At 39.1% G+C, this 18,442-nt stretch overlaps 1 protein-coding gene across 1 annotated transcript in view; it reads right to left on the reverse strand.

The window, feature by feature from the left end:
• Window positions 1-18,442, reverse strand: part of LOC309800250 (uricase) — a gene marked incomplete at its 5' end in the record, with an annotated part of 130,573 nt that overhangs the window by 111,559 nt on the left and 572 nt on the right. Inside the window, one exon of the mRNA XM_082614284.1 lies at window positions 11,209-11,292. Within this exon, the coding sequence (XP_082470410.1) occupies window positions 11,209-11,289 (81 nt within the window). The remainder of the gene's footprint in view (window positions 1-11,208; window positions 11,293-18,442) is intronic.

Consider the following 18,442-nt stretch of genomic DNA (forward strand, 5'->3'; position numbering starts at 1 on the left):
GTCGTCGTGTCTCCATTGTCATTTGTTTCTAGGTATTTTTTAATTTCCTCTTTGATTTCTTCAGTGATCACTTCGTTATTAAGTAGTGTATTGTTTAGCCTCCATGTGTTTGTAGTTTTTACAGCTCTTTTCCTGTAATTGATATCTAGTCTCATAGCATTGTGGTCAGAAAAGATACTTGATACAATTTCAATTTTCTTAAATTTACCAAGGCTTGATTTGTGACCCAAGATATGATCTATCCTGGAGAATGTTCCATGAGCACTTGAGAAAAATGTGTATTCTGTTGTTTTTGGATGGAATGTCCTATAAATATCAATTAAGTCCATCTTGTTTAATGTATCATTTAAAGCTTGTGTTTCCTTATTTATTTTCATTTTGGATGATCTGTCCATTGGTGAAAGTGGGGTGTTAAAGTCCCCTACTATGAGTGTGTTACTGTCGATTTTGGTCTTTTTTTTGCTTTAACCTTTCCCTGTCTCACCATCCATCCATTTTCTAGGTCAGAAATGGGGAATCATCCTTGACTCTTTTCCCTCTGACTTCCCATATTCAATATTTTGGGCTGGTAAATTGTTCTCTCCCTGTAGTCTCAGAATTGCCACCAAAGCTCCAAAGCTAACAACAACAGGCTCCAAGGAACCCCTATCATCTAAAGAGTGGGTTAATGAGAAGCAGCATAACTAGCTTTGCAAATGTAAGCATCAGTCTCCCCCACCCTCCCTTTGCATTTTATACACACACACACACTAGAGTAACATAAAGAGAGTCCCTTGGGATAAATTATATGTCTCTTTCCCTCCCCATATGCCGAGGTAAGAAAACCAATCAAATTTCTTGTAAAGACAAGAAACGTGTGGAAGAAGGAAATACAAGCATCTTCTTGCTGGGTTGGACATCTACTTAGGCAGTGGACTCGTTAATTTGCTCTCAGCACCACCCTGAGCAGCAGAAAAACAAAACTGGAGAATAAAGGAAGGTGACATCAGTTCGAGTGGCACAGTGGTTGGATTTCCCAGAATACACTGAAGAAGAAAGCCACACTTGAAGGGAATTGCTGGTAGGTGTCCAAAAGGGCCACAGCCCAAGTGAGCGTGCCCCAACACCAAGAGGTTGTGGTGTACATTGCTAAAGTAGGGTGGCAAAAGAGGTGGCCCCTCCCACATCAGAGATCTATGAAGAGGACCTTGCAGAACCCTGTGAAGAATGCCTCATCAGACAGAGGCAGCATTGAATGCCTACCAAACAGGGTATATCATCAGCAGCTCCAATTAAGTGGGAGACATTTGTAACCTTTCCCCAGCTCTACACTCAGGCCCCACAGGCCAGGGAACAGAGAAAACCAATAATAGAGAAGGTAAGAAAACAGACCACATGGCAACACAACTTCCAGAGACATCTCTCAGTCCTTGGGTTATAACTGGACTGAGTGGGGGTGGGTAGAGAAAGGTTTGAATTGGGTATAAGATTGGACTAGGCCAGACAGGACTTTTTTTTTTTTTTTGCGGAACGCGGGCCTCTCACTGTTGTGGCCTCTCCCATTGCAGAGCACAGGCTCCGGACGTGCAGGCCCAGCAGCCATGGCTCACAGGCCTAGCTGCTCCGTGGCATGTGGGATCTTCCCGGACTGGGGCACAAACCCGTGTCCCCTGCATTGGCAGGCAGACTCTCAACCACTGCACCACCAGGGAAGCCCCAGGACTTTTAATAACAGTAAATGATCTTCAAACTATGATAATCTGCTAGAGATGTCATTAAGGAATTTGAAAGGAAACGGGATCAGCACATGTGAAGACAGTGGTTAGCAACAAAAGTAGAATCTTTTCATGTTTATATCCCACTGAATTCAGTCCCTTCAATCACCTGGTACACAAGCAATCATAGAGACTCCTCTCTGTTTCCAGCACTCTTGGCCCTCTCCACAGAGCAGCCACAGTGCTCTCACAAAACACAGATCTGGTCACATAACACTCCTGGTTAAACTCTTTAGTGGCTTATCATTAACACACTTGGGATAAAGATCTAACTAACTCCTTAACACTGCCCACAAAGCCCTGATTCCAGTCTCACCTGCCCCACCTCCCTGCTCTGTAATCCACCCACTCTGGTCTGTCCAGGCCTAAGGCACACCAAGATCAGCCTTCACATATGCTGCTCCTCTGGCCCAAACACCCTTCCCCACCCCTCCTTTCCCACTTGCCACTCGTCTAGAGTTCCATTCATTTGTCACTTCCTCAGGAAACTTTTCCTTAAACTAGGCAGGTATTCCCTTGTTACACATTCTCAGAGCACAGTATACATCTTCATAACACTTATTGTAATAATTACATATATTTATGTATTTGTTCAATGAAAAAAGAGCCTGAGTAGTTTTATTTACCTTTGTACTCCTGACACTTAGCACAGTAGCTAGCAATGAGAAGGCACACAAGAAATATTTGATGAATAAATGAATGAATGAGTGAATGAATGAATGAATTTCCATGCATTTACCAATGTCATTGAGTACATCTCCAACTAGTCATCACTGATCATATTTTATCCTCAGTAACAGTAACAAATGAGGTGGGCTTACCCTCAACACAAACATTGAGCAAGTCCACCTTAGCTCTAGTCCTCTCTGGGAAATCTTCTCTGATTACAATAATAGACTACTAGTAGTAATATGAGGTACTTAGTGAGAGCACACTGAGTGCTAGATAGATTGTGTTAAAGTTTCTTTATCGATCTTATCTAATCATCACAAAAATACCACGGGCTAGTTGCTTTTATAATCCACTTTTTTTTTAAAGAGAAGGAAATAGAGGCTTAGAGAAGTTAAGAGACTTGCCCCAAACCACACAGCTAATGTGCATTAAGATGGGACTGGAACCCAAATATGGCTGACTCTAAGACCTATGTTCCTCAATAGTCAAGATATGGAAACAATCCAAATGCCCACCAATAGATGAATGCATTAAAAAAAGATGCAGAAGGAGCTTCAAGATGGCAGAACAGCAAGGCGTGGAGATCAACTTCCGCCCAACAAATACATCAGAAACACAACTACATGTGGAACAACTCCTACAGAATAGCTACTGAACACTGGCAGAAGACCTCACACCTCCCAAAAGGCAAGAAACTCCCCCACGTACCTGGGTAGGGCAAAAGAAAAAAGAAAAAACACAGACAAAAGAATAGGGACAGGACCTGCACCAGTGGGAGGGAGCTGTTAAGGAGGAAAGGTTTCCACACACTAGGAGCCCCTTCGCGGGCGGAGACTGCGGGTGGCGGAGGGGGAAGCTTCGGAGCCACAGAGGAGAGCAACAGGGGTGCGGAGGGCAAAGCGGAGAGATTCCCACACAGAGGATCGGTGCCGACCAGCACTCACCAGCCCGAGAGGCATGTCTGCTCACCCGCCAGGGCGGGTGGGGGCTGGGAGCTGAGGATCCGGCTTCGGCTTCCGTCGGATCCGTGAACACAGCCTGAAGGGGGCTAGTGCACCACGGCTAGCCGGGAGGGAGTCTGGGAGAAAGTCTGGAGCTGCCGAAGACGCAAGAGACTTTTTCTTGTCCTCTTGTTTTGCGGTGCGCGAGGAGGGGGGTTTAAGGGCACCACTTAAAGGAGCTCCAGAGACGGGCGCAAGCCGTGGCTATCAGCGCAGACCGCAGAGACGGGCATGAGACACTAAGGCTGCTGCAGCAGCCACCAAGAAGCCTGTGTGCAAGCACAGGTCACTCTCCACACCGCCCCTCCCGGGAGCCTGTGCAGCCCGCCATTGCCAGGGTCCCGTGATCCAGGGACAACTTCCCCGGGAGAACGCACGGTGCGCCTCAGGCTGGTGCAACGTCACGCCGACCTCTGCTGCCGCAGGCTCGCCCCGCACTCCGTACCCCTCCCTCCCTCCAGCCTGAGTGAGCCAGAGACCCCGAATCAGCTGCTCCTTTAACCCCGTCCTGTCTGAGCAAAGAACAGACACCCTCAGGCGACCTACACGCAGAGGCGGGGCCAAATGCAAAGCTAAACCCCAGGAGCTGTGCTAACAAAGAAGAGAAAGGGAAATCTCTCCCAGCAGCCTCAGGAGCAGTGGATTATATCTCCACAATCAATTTGATGTACCCTGCATCTGTTGAATGCCTTAATAGACAACAAACCATCCCAATTTGAGGAGGTGCACTTTGGGAGCAACAATATATATATATATATTTTTCCGTTTTTCTCTTTTTATGATTGTGTATGTGTATGTTTCTGTGTGTGACTTTGTCTGTATAGCTTTGCTTTTGCCATTTGTCCTAGGGTACGATCTGTCCTTTTTTTTGTTTTTCATTTTTTTTAGTATACCTTCTGGCGCTTGTTATCATTGGTGGATTTGTTTTTTTGGTTTGGTTGCTTTCTTCTTTCTTTCCTTCTTTTTTTATTACTTAAAAATTTTTTTAATAATTATTATTTATTTTAAATAACATTGTTTTATTTTATTTTCTTGTATCTCTTTCTTTCTTTCTTTCTTTCTTTTTTTCTCCCTTTTATTCTGAGCCATGTGGATAACAGGCTCTTGTGCTCTGGCCAGGCATCAGGGCAGTACCTCTGAGATGGGAGAGCCAAGTTCAGGAAATTTGTCCACCAGAGACCTCCCAACTCCACATAATATCAAACAGTGAAAATCTCCCAAAGATATCCATCTCAATGCCAAGACCCAGCTCCACTCAGTGACCAGCAAGCTACACCCTATGCCAAACAACTGGCAAGACAGGAACACAACCCCACCCATTAGCAGAGAGGCTGCCTAAAAGCATAATAAGGTCACAGACACCCCAAAACACAGCACCAGACATGGACCTGCCTACCAGAAAGACAAGATGCAGCCTCATCCACCAAACACAGGCACTAGTCCCCTCCACCAGGAAGCCTACACAACCCACTGCACCAACCTTACCCACTGGGGAGAGACACCAAAAAAAACGGGAACTACGAACATGCAGCCTGCGAAAAAGAGACCCCAAACACAGTAAGTTAAGCAAAATAAGAAGACAGAGAAACACACAGCAGATGAAGGAGCAAGGTAAAAACTCACCAGACCTAACAAATGAAGAGGAACTAGGCAGTTTACCTGAAAAAGAATTCAGAATAATGATAGTAAAGATGATCCAAAATCTTGGAAATAGAACAGAGAAAATACAAGAAACGTTTAACAAGGACCTAGAAGAACTAAAGAGCAAACAAACAATGATGAACAACACAATAAATGAAATTAAAAATTCTCCAGAAGGGATCAATAGCAGAATAACTCAGGCAGAAAAATGGATAACTGACTGGAAGATAAAATAGTGGAAATAACTACTGCAGAGCAGAATAAAGAAAAAACAATGAAAAGAATTGAGGACAGTCTCGGAGACCTCTGGGACAATATTAACTACACCAGCATTCAAATTATAGGGGTCCCAGAAGAAGAAGAGAAATAAAAAAGGGGCTGAGGAAATATTTGAAGAGATTATAGTTGAAAACTTCCCTAATATGGGAAAGGAAACAGTTAATCAAGTCCAGGAAGCACAGAGCGTCCCATACAGGATAAATCCAAGGAGAAACATGCCAAGACACATATTAATCAAACTATCAAAAATTAAATACAAAGAAAAAATATTAAAAGCAGCAGGGGAAAAACAGTACATAACATACAAGGGAATCCCCATAAGTTTAACAGTTGACCTTTCAGCAGAAACTCTGCAAGCCAGAAGGGAGTGGCAGGACATATTTAAAGTGATGAAAGGGGAAAACATAAAACCAAGATTACTCTACCCAGCAAGGATCTCATTCAGATTTGACAGATAAATTAAAACCTTTACAAATAAGCAAAAGCTAAGAGAATTCAGCACCACCAAACAACCTTTACAACAAATGCTAAAGGCACTTCTCTAGGCAGGCAACACAAGAGAAGGAAAAGACCTCCGATAACAAACCCAAAACAATTAAGAAAATGGTAATAGGAACATACATATCGATAATTACCTTAAATGTAAATGGATTAAAGGCTCCAAACAAAAGACATAGACTGGCTGAATGGATACAAAAACAAGACACGTATATATGCTATCTACAAGAGACTCATTTCAGCCATAGGGACACATACAAACTGAAAGTGAGGGGATGGAAAAAGATATTCCCTGCAAATGGAAATCAAAAGATAGCTGGAGTAGCAATTCTCATATCAGACAAAATAGACTTTAAAATAAAGACTATTACAAGAGACAAAGAAGGGCGCTACATAATGACCAAGGGATCAATCCAAGAAGAAGATATAACAATGGTAAATATTTATGCACCCAATATAGGAGCACCTCACTATGTAAGGCAAATGCTAAGAGCCAAAAGGGGAAATCGACAGTAACACAGTCATAGTAGGGGACTTTAACACCCCACTTTCACCAATGGACAGATCATCCAAAATGAAAATAAATAAGGAAACACAAGCTTTAAATGATATATTAAACAAGATAGATTTAATTGATATTTATAGGACATTCCATCCAAAAACTACAGAATACACTTTCTTCTCAAGTGCTTATGGAACATTCTCCAGGATAGATCATATCTTGGGTCACAAATCTAGCCTTGGAAAATTTAAGAAAATTGAGATCGTATCAAGTATCTTTTCTGACCACAACGCTATGAGACTAGATATCAATTACAGGAAAAAATCTGTAAAAAATACAAACACATTGAGGCTGAACAATACAATACTTAATAACCAAGAGATCACTAAAAGACTCAAAGAGGAAATGATAAAATACCTAGGAACAAATGACAATGAAAATACGATGACACAAAACCTATGGTATGCAGCAAAAGCAGTTCTAAGGTGGAAGTTTATAGCAATACAATCCCACCTTAAGAAACAAGAAACATCTCAAATAAACAACCTAACCTTACACCTAAAGCAATTAGAGAGAGAAGAACAAAAGAGGCCCAAAGTTAGCAGAGGGAAAGAAATCATAAAGATCATATCAGAAATAAATGAAAAAGAAATGAAGGAAATGATAGCAAAGATCAATAAAACTAAAAGCTGGTTCTTTGAGAAGATAAACAAAACTGATAAACCATTAGCCAGACTCATCAAGAAAAAAAGGGAGAAGACTCAAATCAATAGAATTAGAAATGAAAAACGTGAAGTAACAACTGACACTACAGAAATACAAAAGATCATGAGAGATTACTACAAGCAACTCTATGCCAATAAAATGGACAACCTGGAAGAAATGGAGAAATTCTTTAAAATGCACAACATTCCGAAACTGAACCAGGAAGAAATAGAAAATATAAACAGACCGATCACAAGCACTGAAATTGAAACTGTGATTAAAAATCTTCCAACAGGGCCTCCCTGGTGGTGCAGTGGTTGAGAGTCTGCCTGTTGATGCAGGGGACATGGGTTCGTGCCCCGGTCTGGGAAGATCCCACATGCCGCGGAGCAACTGGGCCCATGTGCCATGGCCGCTGATCCTGCGCGTCTGGAGCCTGTGCTCCACAACGGGAGAGGCCACAACAGTGAGAGGCCCATGTACCGCAAAAAAAAAAAAAAAAAAAAAAAATCTTCCAACAGACAAAAGCCCAGGACCAGATGGCTTCACAGGCGAATTCTATCAAACATTTAGAGAAGAGCTAACACCTATCCTTCTCAAACTCTTCCAAAATATAGCAGAGGGAGGAACACTCCCAAACTCATTCTACAAGGCCACCATCACCCTGGCTACCAAACAGACAAAAATTTCACAAAGAAAGACAACTACAGGCCTACATCACTGAGGAACACAGACGCAAAAATCCTTAACAAAATACCAGCAAACAGAATCCAACAGCACATTAAAAGGATCATACATAATGATCAAGTGGGGTTTACCCCAGATTGCAAGGATTCTTCAATATACACAAATCAATCAATGTGATACACCATATTAACAAATTGAAGGAGAAAAACCATATGATCATCTCAACAGATGCAGAGAAAGCTTTTAACAAAATTCAACACTTATTTATGATAAAAACCCTCCAGAAAGTAGGCATAGAGGGAACTTACCTCAACATAATAAAGGCCATATATGACCAACCCACAGCTATCATCGTCCTCAATGGTGAAAAACTGAAACCATTTCCACTAAAATCAGGAACAAGACAAGGTTGCCCACTCTCACCACTATTATTCAACATAATTTTGGAATTGTTAGCCACACCAATCAGAGAAGAAAAAGAAATAAAAGGAATCCAAATCGGAAAAGAAGAAGTAAAGCTGTCACTGTTTGCAGATGACATGATACTGTACATAGAGAATCCTAAAGATGCTACCAGAAAACTACTAGAGCTAATCAATGAATTTGGTAAAGTAGCAGGATACAAAATTAATGAACAGAAATCCTTGCATTCCTATACACTAATGATGAAAAATCTGAAAGTGAAATTAAGAAAACACTCCCATTTACCACTACAACAAAAAGAATAAAATATCTAGGAATAAACATACCTAAGGAGACAAAAGACCTGTATGCAGAAAATTATAAGACACTGATGAAAGAAATCAAAGATGATACAAATAGATAGAGAGATATACCGTGTTCTTGGATTGGAAGAATCAACAATAAAAACAAAAATAAACAAATGGGACCTAATGAAACTTAAAAGCTTTTGCACAGCAAAGGAAACCATAAACAAGATGAAAAGACGACCCTCAGAATGGGAGAAAATATTTGCAAATGAAGCAAGTGACAAAGGATTAATCTGCAAAATTTACAAGCAGCTCATGCAGCTCAATATCAGAAAAACAAACAACCCAATCCAAAAATGGGTAGAAGACTAAATAGACATTTCTCCAAAGAAGATACACAGATCGCCAGCAAACACATGAAAGCATGCTCAACATCATTAATCATTAGAGAAATGCAAGTCAAAACTACAATGAGATATCATCTCACACCAGTCAGAATGGCCAACGTCAAAAAATCTAGAAACAATAAATGCTGGAGAGGGTGTGGAGAAAAGGGAACCCTCTTGCACTGTTGGTGGGAATGTACATTGATACAGCCACTATGCAGAACAGTATGGAGGTTCCTTAAAAAACTAAAAATAGAACTACCATACAACCCAGCAATCCCACTACTGGGCATATACCCTGAGAAAACCATAATTCAAAAAGAGTCATGTACCACAATGTTCATTGCAGCTGTATTTACAATAGCCAGGACATGGAAACAACCTAAGTGTCCATCAACAGATGAATGGATAAAGAAGATGTGGCACATATATACAATAGAATATTACTCAGCCATAAAAAGAAATGAAATTGAGTTATTTGTAGTGAGGTGGATGGACATAGAGTCTGTCATACAGAGTGAAGTAAGTCGGAAAGAGAAAAACAAATACCATATGCTAACACATATATATGGAATCTAAAAAAAAAAAAGAAAAAAATGGTCATGAAGAACCTAGGGGCACGATAGGAATAAAGACACAGACCTACTAGAGAATGGACTTGAAGATATGTTAAGGGGGAAGAGTAAGCTGGGAGAAAGTAAGAGAGTCGCATGGACATATATACACTACCAAACGTAAAATAGATAGCTAGTGGGAAGCAGCCGCATAGCACAGGGAGATCAGTTTGGTGCTTTGTGACCAACTAGAGGGGTGGCATAGGGAGGGTGGGAGGGAGGGAGATGCAAGAGGGAAGAGATATGGGGAGATATATATATATATATATATAGCTGATTCACTTTGTTATAAAGCAGAAACTAACACACCATTGTAAAGCAATTATACTCCAATAAAGATGTTAAAAAAAAAAGGTGTGGTACATATACACTATGGAATATTATTCAGCCATGAGAAAGGAGGATATCCTCCCATTTATGACAACATGGATAGACCTTGAGCACATTATGCTATGGGAGATAAGTCAGAAAGAAAGACAAGTACTGTATGGTACCACTTGTTTGTGGAATCTAAAAAAGTTACACCTATTAAAAACAGAGAGTAAAATGGTGGTTACCAGGGCGTGGGGGGAGGAGCTGCTGTTAAGAGAGATGGTGTTCAAGGGTACAAACTTACAATGAGTAGTAAATAAGCCTCAGAGATCTAAGCACAGTAGAATGATTTTAGGTAATAATGTTTTCCAAAAAAATTTTTTAGAAATTTATGTTCCTAACCACTGTAATACATTGTTTCCAAAACACAGGGCTTTCCCCTCATTTAATATTTGAGAATGTATCTGGAGATATAATCTTCTAATCCTTACAGTACTGTTCTTTTCCAGTGCTATTTAACACCTGGATTGAGATATAAGACTTCATGTTTCTATGTTTTGATTTTTCATTAAATTTTAAGTTACTGGCAGAGAGGGGCCTTTTATTGTGTTTTGCTTCTCTGCCTTCCTCATACGGCCCATGCTTGGTTGTGAGGGCTGAGAAATATTTATATAGAATGAATGAATAAATGAGTACTGGAACCACCTTACTTAATAGTTTATATGGACTAAATGTGCTATGTTCATTAAACACAATTCCAAGTTTTGGGAGACATATTTTTAATAAAGATGCCTATGGATCAATGCCATGACTCCTATTTAAGTGTTTGATATAACAATATAATGTTCCTCCGGAAAAGTTAACACACCGTATTTTCTTATCTAGAACATCAAACCTGACCACTTTGTTAGATGTTAGTTTCAAAACAATTGCAGAAATGTTTATGTTAATTTGAGATAAAATATTAAATAGACAGTACCTTTTATCAGCTATGTAAAGTACATTAGGTGCATCTTCATTTTGTATAAGGCTAGAAGGCACCATTCAGATAGTAAACCTGCTCAAATATTAAATCTCCCCATGAATGGTGTGAATGTAAAATCTTATTCAGGTATTTGAAAACTATTTTGTTACTGAGAAAGAAACCTGGAAGAGAAATCAATAATTCTCCTGGCTTCTGACCAACAATTCTGTAATTGCGTCAACCAAATAATTTTCAATTTATTACCTCACATCAGGAAATCATAAAGATAATTCTTTCCCACTTACTACAACTGGGAACCCCTGAGGTAAATCTCCCCATTTAGTCATAGATATGGGAAACTATACATCAAATATATATATTCTTGCTTAAATTCATTTTGCCAAAATTGTATGAAGCTCTATCATCTCCACAATAGGGAACATGGGTTGAAATAATTAAATGAAAAACAAATACTGCTCTCACATTCACTGCTTCAAACTTCATGCATCTGCTTCTTTTAAAGGATCCACACTTTACTTCATCAAGTGCTTTGCTTCTGAACATTCACTGCAGAGTCAAGAAAAGAAAATGAGTTATATGCAGCTATATGAGGTTGTGTTCACTTAGTCATTTACTCTAAGTAATATGGACCTAAGGGCATGACACATTGTAAGTTAAACGAGCAATGGCCTAAGAACTACAATTTGTAGTTTAATCTGGATGCTGTTCTAAGTCTCTTTGAATTTCCGTTTTCCCACTGGAAAAATGGTGAAATTCCTGCCTTGCATCTACTTATAGGAATTTTAGGAGGACTGAGATGATATATCAGAAACACTTTGAGAATATCTAAGGTTAGCTGTATCATAATTCTTGGTATTTTTAAGTAGCTTTGGCTTTATTTTCATAGATACTACTGAGGAAGACTGGAGAGATAAATGGTTCCTTCTATTTCAAGCCTTTTTCAGAATTTCTCAACACATATCAACAACCAGAGCAAAATAATATTTGTGATGCTTGATTACTTTAAAAAACAAAATACAGTTTTTAAAAAGCACGAAAGAAGTAAGACTGGTAACTTTCTATTCAGCTCAAAATTTATTTTAGAAATGTTAACTTCACCATGAACTATTCACCTTCAGTCTTAAGTGTATTTCATAGGGATGATTTAAATTTCTGATATTCTGGTTTCCACTGATGAATTCTGCATTTTGACAAGTTTTGATGAAGTCTATTCACTCTAGACAATTAATACAAACCTAACTTGAATAGTTGATTCTGACTTTATCCCCTTGACTTCCTAGAACTGCCTTGATTAAATTTTAAAATATAATTACAGGTAGCACATTGAGTCAGTCAGTTAGTCAGAGAAATCTGAGCTCTGAATGCCGACTTCCTGCAGCACACTGCATTAAGTGCTCTGGAGGAGGGTGGCGGTAGATGGGAACAGTCATCATGAAATGATTTAAGGATTATTATTAACACAACATATCACCAAGTACAAAGTACTCAAGTGGAAACTGTATACACAAAAGTTCAAGAAATGGAGAATAAAGGAAGCACCTTTCCTGCTTTAACTGTCTGTCCTATATATTTAGTAAATGTGTTTTGTGACTGCTAGTAGATTTGCTGGCATCCCAAGAAAACAAATTAAACAATGTTGGTCTACTTACAAATGGGCAGCCTGGGTTGGTGCAGAGCAGTTCTTTAATTTATTTAACCTGGTAATACTGCAACAGTTTTGTTAAGTGAAGGGTCAGGGAGAGATTTTTTAAAGAAACTTTTTGTTTTGGAATAATTTTAGATTTACAGAAATGTTGCAAAAATAATACAGAGTTCCTATATAGCCTTACCCAGTTTCCCCTAATGTTAACATTTTGCATTGCCATAGTACATTTTTCAAAACTTAGAACCAACATTGGTACATTACTATTGACTAAACTTTGGAATTTATTCTAATTACATTCATTTTCCACTAATGTCTTTTTCTGTTTCAGGATTCAATCCATATATTGCATTGCATTTAGCAGGAGTGTCTAATGTCTTGCTGCTGCGATTTAAAAAATCAGCCATTTCTGGACAATGAGGCTAATCAGTCAAAATATTAATGTGAGCATTAATAAAAATGAATTGAGTGTCCAAGAGCCACCTGGGCACACCATAGTATCAGATTCTTAAATAACTTTGGAAAAAAATAAATATGATTTTGTAGGCAGTCATTAATCTCTTTTATTTACCTAAAGGTGTCGATTGTATCAATACAAGCTCTATCTTCATTTCTAGAGGGGTTTTTTTTGTTTGTTTTTTGTTCTGGGGGCTTTTTTTTTTTTTCAGTATATCCATGAGAACATTTTGATGTGATCATTCTTTTGGTATCACCTAGTGTAGGCACCTAGATTTTCCAAACGAAGACATGGGAAGAGGCTGATTTGGTTCTCAGTTAAGGAAGCTTACCTTAGACACTAGAGAAAAAAAACCTTAAATGGTCGGCTTATATGTATCAGAAGATAATTATGGATCAAGACCAGTGGGTCTCCAGTTTGGGCATGCACCAGGATCACCTAGAGGGCTTATTAAAATACAGATTTCTGAGTTCCATCCCCAGAGCCTGACTCAGAGGGTCTTGGCTAGCCCAGGCATTCGCACTTCTAACAAGTTCCCAGGTGATGTGATGCTGCTGTTCCTGGTACTAAACTTTGGGAATCACTTTTGTTGATAGTTGCATGAAAGAAAAATAAAGCTATTTTGTTCTGACGAGGTATAATCATAGGTCCCTGGATTTATCTGTTGCCTACCAGTCAGATAAGGGGTCTATTAAATCTCATTTCATGTCTGTGCAAGGACTAAGTTAGAAAAATAAAACAAATATATTAGCTTTCCGCAGTAGTTCCACCAGTCTGTCTTCCTTTCAAGCAATGTAATCATTTAAAAAATAATATTGTTTTTAACAATAATATTATAAACCAACCATAAATTTTTGGCCTGAAACAAGGCCTCTGACTGATCAATGGAAATTAATATGGGTGGGGGATGTAACGCACATCTTCTCAGTGTTTCTAAAGTGTTTCTCAGACTTTAATGTGTTTACGGATCACCTGGGGATCTTTCGGTTGGCCTGGGTGTGGACCCCGAGATTCTGCATTTCTGTCGAGCTTCCAGATAATGCCACTGCTACCGGGCCATGGATCATACTTCAAGTTAGCTCTATATGCCTTCTGAAGGTTTTAGCAAATACAAGATATTCTAGCATCTAGTGCTCCCTGGAGAACCCTGGAACTTCCTAGCATGTCTCTGTCATAGGAATAGTGCCTTTGACTAAGGCAAATTTTGGAATATACTAATCTGCCTCTGAACTCTAGACTTTAGAATAATGAAGGGATAATTGTAGGGAAACTAAATCAACAAAATCTTCCTGGAGGGTACTGGTACATGGTGGAAACTTTTGGAACCTGGTCACTTACTGAGGGGTCTTTTATCTCTAATCTCCACTTTTTTACCCTAGTTAATCTAGTAAGTAGGAGTGACCTAGTGAAAATATAGAGAAGAGTATAATCCAGTTCTGCAGTTTCTGCCCACATCACTGCTGTGAATGCTGATCTTATGAACACGTCTTCAGTTCCTCAAACTGTTCTTCCATCTCCTTACCTCTCTGTCCCAGAGGTCCTACTGGCTCTTATGATAGAAATTCCAGGAAAGCTACCGACTTTTGTTATTTCCCCTAAATGAAGCTTAGCTTTCTTTCAATTTTTGTGGAGCCAAAGGCCAACATTATGTAAGACCTTATCATCCCTATTAGAGTGTAAAGGGATAAAAGATAAGGAGTCTTTTATCTCTATTTCAACTGGTTGCTATAAGAAAAAAAAAAGGAAACTTCAGAAAAATTGAAAAGGTTTGTTGATTGCCTCAAGAAGAAGAGTGGCTATGAGAATGCATTCTTTTCCATCGTGGGTTGGAAAAGAAGAAAAACCTTAGTCAGAAACCACTAATAGTATAAACTTTGGCCCTCCCAAGATGCTGCCTAATGATGCATCATAGGGCAGGATGGTGGCGTGCATCTTGCACAAATGAACAGGGTAGAAGGACCCCCACAAAGCACCCTTCAGACTGTCTCTATAAGTAGACTCCCAAAATATTTTCAAGTTAATGATAAGGTGGCTCTAGCTAACTAATGGTGGCAATGGAAACGTCAGGCAATTTTCAGGGGTCCATAGATGAAAAAGGTAACAGTGAGATGGCCTAGCCTGAGAAATAGCCATGGGAAATATATACCAACAAGAGGCCCTCACTACTCACAAATCTCCTAATTCCCTGCTTCCATCCCCTGCATTGCATTATAGGTACTACCATCAGTGACCTGGAGCCAAAGGAAGTCCCTATTCAAGAAAATCAGAATTTCAGAAAACTTCTATCCCCCATTGTAAGCTTGGCAGCTTACTAGTACCTGAAGACTTTTCTGATGAGACTAGTAGTGATTTTAACAAATGTGATTTTTTGATATTGTAAAATATAGTGTGTCAACTTTTAGAAGAAATGCATAACTCAGTGAACCAATATTTTCCAGATGACCAATGAATACATGATATTACAAAAATCATGCGTGGGTAAAAGATCCATTAAAAATGCAAAATGGACTATTAGATTTTAATGTAACAGAGCATAAAGAGCTGCTTAATATGAATTCAGATTGTACACTGCAACTAATCTTTAAAAATCTTACAACTAGTCAAATTTTAATGTAATATCAAAGACGAACATCCATGGCTATCTGAAGAAGTTCTTAAATACTCCTCCCTTTTCCAACCACGTACCTGTTTGAGGCCAGATTTTTCTTTATATACTTCAACCAAAATGGTATGTCACAACAGGTTAAACACAGAAGTAGATATAAACCCAGCTATCTCCTATTAAGCCAGACATAAAAGGGATTTGCAAAGCATGTAAAATAATGTCACTCTTCTCATTAGCTTTTTTGTTTGGAAAATTACAGTCATTTTCATAAAGTGTGTATGTTATCACATAATGGGTTTATTGTGATTATTTTTAAGTAAAATATATTTTTTCTCAGTTTTAATTTCTACATGGTAAATAATGATAGATAGAAACCACATAAATGAAAGTTCTTTGGGGTCCCCAATAATTTTTTTTTTTTTGTGGTACGCGGGCCTCTCACTGTTGTGGCCTCTCCCGTTGCGGAGCACAGTCTCTGGACGCGTAGGCTCAGTGGCCATGGCTCACGGGCCTAGCCGCTCTGCGGCATGTGGGATCTTCCCGGACTGGGGCACGAACCCATGTCCCCTGCATCAGCTGGCGGACTCTCAACCACTGCGCCACCAGGGAAGCCCCCCAATAATTTTTAAGGACATAAAGTTCTAAAACAAAAAGTTTGAAAACTGCTAGCCTAAGCTAAGGACTATGCTTCATTAGCTTTCATTTTTAATATTGTGTCTCTGATAATTGTACAGAATGTTTGCTATACTTTATGCTCATGAAATGATATGGTAGAGAATATTTTATTTCGCATAGTAATTCTTTCTATGATTATGGAAAATTAAGACAAATATGGGGAAAATAAACAGTATCGGTTGAAAACAAATAAATGAATGAGTATCTGTGTCTCTGGTCTGAGTGATCTAATCACTACATGCAGGTTAATATCGATGGGAAATACATCCTGAGCTACCAACAAGGGACTTACAAACACACGTAATCTGGCTCTTTGAAGAAGACATGAGAAGAAACTTGGTCTTCATTATAAAACAAGGTAGTGGTTATAGAACCTCTCATACTTTCAGGATTTGCTTCCTTACTTGGGCTCTCCCCACTGGAGTTCTTTGAAGGCAGGGAGTTAGGTTTGTTTGTTTTTTAATTCTATAGCCAGAGGTGTGTGTATTTCTTTAATGTACATTATCTCAACAACCTATGTGGTAATATAATTAGCCCAGTTTACAGATGAAGAAAATGAGGCTCACAGAGATTATGTGATTTAACTGAGATTTTATAGCATCTGAGTCAAAATCTGAACACAGATCTGAATATAGAGCCCACTGTTTCCATCATACTTACCCTATTCATTTATTGAGTAGCATTAAATACACATTTGCTGAATTGATCAATGCTTTTGTGATTTCTTCTGAATAAGAATTTTATTCTGATCATAGAAATCATCTTATTCAACCCACACAACTATTATTACCAGTAAGCCATGAAGGCAGTCTCTATAAACAGTTTTTGGTCTCATTTGTATGGCACCACTGAATAAATTTAAGACAGTTATCTAGTTCAGGATTATTTTCTATTCTTATAAGGAAAGAATGTATTATATGTAGGGAGATAAAATATTAAGGCTAGAAGAGACTTCCAAAATATTTTTTCAGTCTATGTTTTTTAGATAAAGGTTGGTTTGTCTCCTCCTGCTGCCCCTCCTCCTCCTCCTCCTCCTCCTCCAACTCCTTGCTTTTGATCTGATTTTTCCTCTTTAAATAAACTGCATAATATTTTATAAATTATTGCAGCCAAACCTGTATGTCAGTGATTTTTTAGTTCAACACTATTTGTTCCTTTCTATTGTATTGTACAATTCAAATCCAGTTTTGGATCTAAACATGATAGGTTTTGTCTTCTAATCACAATTTTGCAGTTGTGGCTTGGTAGTAAGTTTTGATGGGACTCGTATTCTAAAAGACAGTTTTGGTGTTTTTAATGTCCTGTTTAAAAGAATTTAAAAAGATGAAAAATGCAGTATAGACACCAAAATGTTGGATTATCAAAACACCCAATATCAATATTGAAATATATAACTTGAAATTAAGACAATTTCTGGAAAATCAAGTGCTGACCGTAAACCAAAAGGAATTCTGTTTGGAGGGCATTTTCATAAAAAATTAAAATGAGGAATACAGCAAAATTTAACCACTGGGGAAACACTTTCTTCACTTGGCTTCCATGACATTCTACTCTCTTGTTTTTCCCTTCTCATTCTCCTTTACTAGGTCCTCCTTTTCTCTCCAGCTCTTCATGTGGGACTGCTCCAGGGTTCAGTCCTTCATCCTCTTCTATTTTTCAGTTCTTTATCTACACTCATTATAATGGTTTGAAATACTATCCGTTTGCTGATGACTTCCTAGTTTTGCTCTCTAGCCCACAGCTCTCTCTCCTGCTGCAGAATCACACATCCCAACTGAAACATGATGACGAGTAAGCATCTCAAACTTAACATTCCGTTACTGAAGTCTTGATCTTACCCTTCAAACTTGCTCCACCTGATGTCTCTCCCATCTCAACCGATGGTAACTCCATCCTTCCAGTCATTCAGTTAAAAAATCTTGGAATCATCCAAGATTCTTCTCTTTCTCTCATGCCTTTTATTCAATCGTAGGAAGAATCTGATCACTTCTTACCACCTCCACTAGAACCACCCTGGTTCATGACATTCATTTCGCCCCTCCTGTCACTTTCCCTCCCCTACAGTCCTTTCTCAAGAGTCTGAGTGATGCTTTTAAAATGCGTCAGGTCACGCCATTCCTTTTCTCAAAATCCTCCAAGAAATCTTCACGTCACATAAAAGCCAAAGTCCTTACAAAACCCTACACAATCTGGCACCCTAACCCCCACCCCACCCCCGCCAGCACTTACTCTCCTCCTTTCTCTTTTGACTCCTGCCTTCCGCGGTGTTTCCTGAACAAGCTAGGCTTGCTACTGACTAGGAGCCTTGGAGCTGTAA

Source organism: Mesoplodon mirus, assembly GCF_964341445.2.
Source record: "Mesoplodon mirus genome assembly, chromosome: 3".
NCBI classification, from domain to species: domain Eukaryota; kingdom Metazoa; phylum Chordata; class Mammalia; order Artiodactyla; family Ziphiidae; genus Mesoplodon; species Mesoplodon mirus.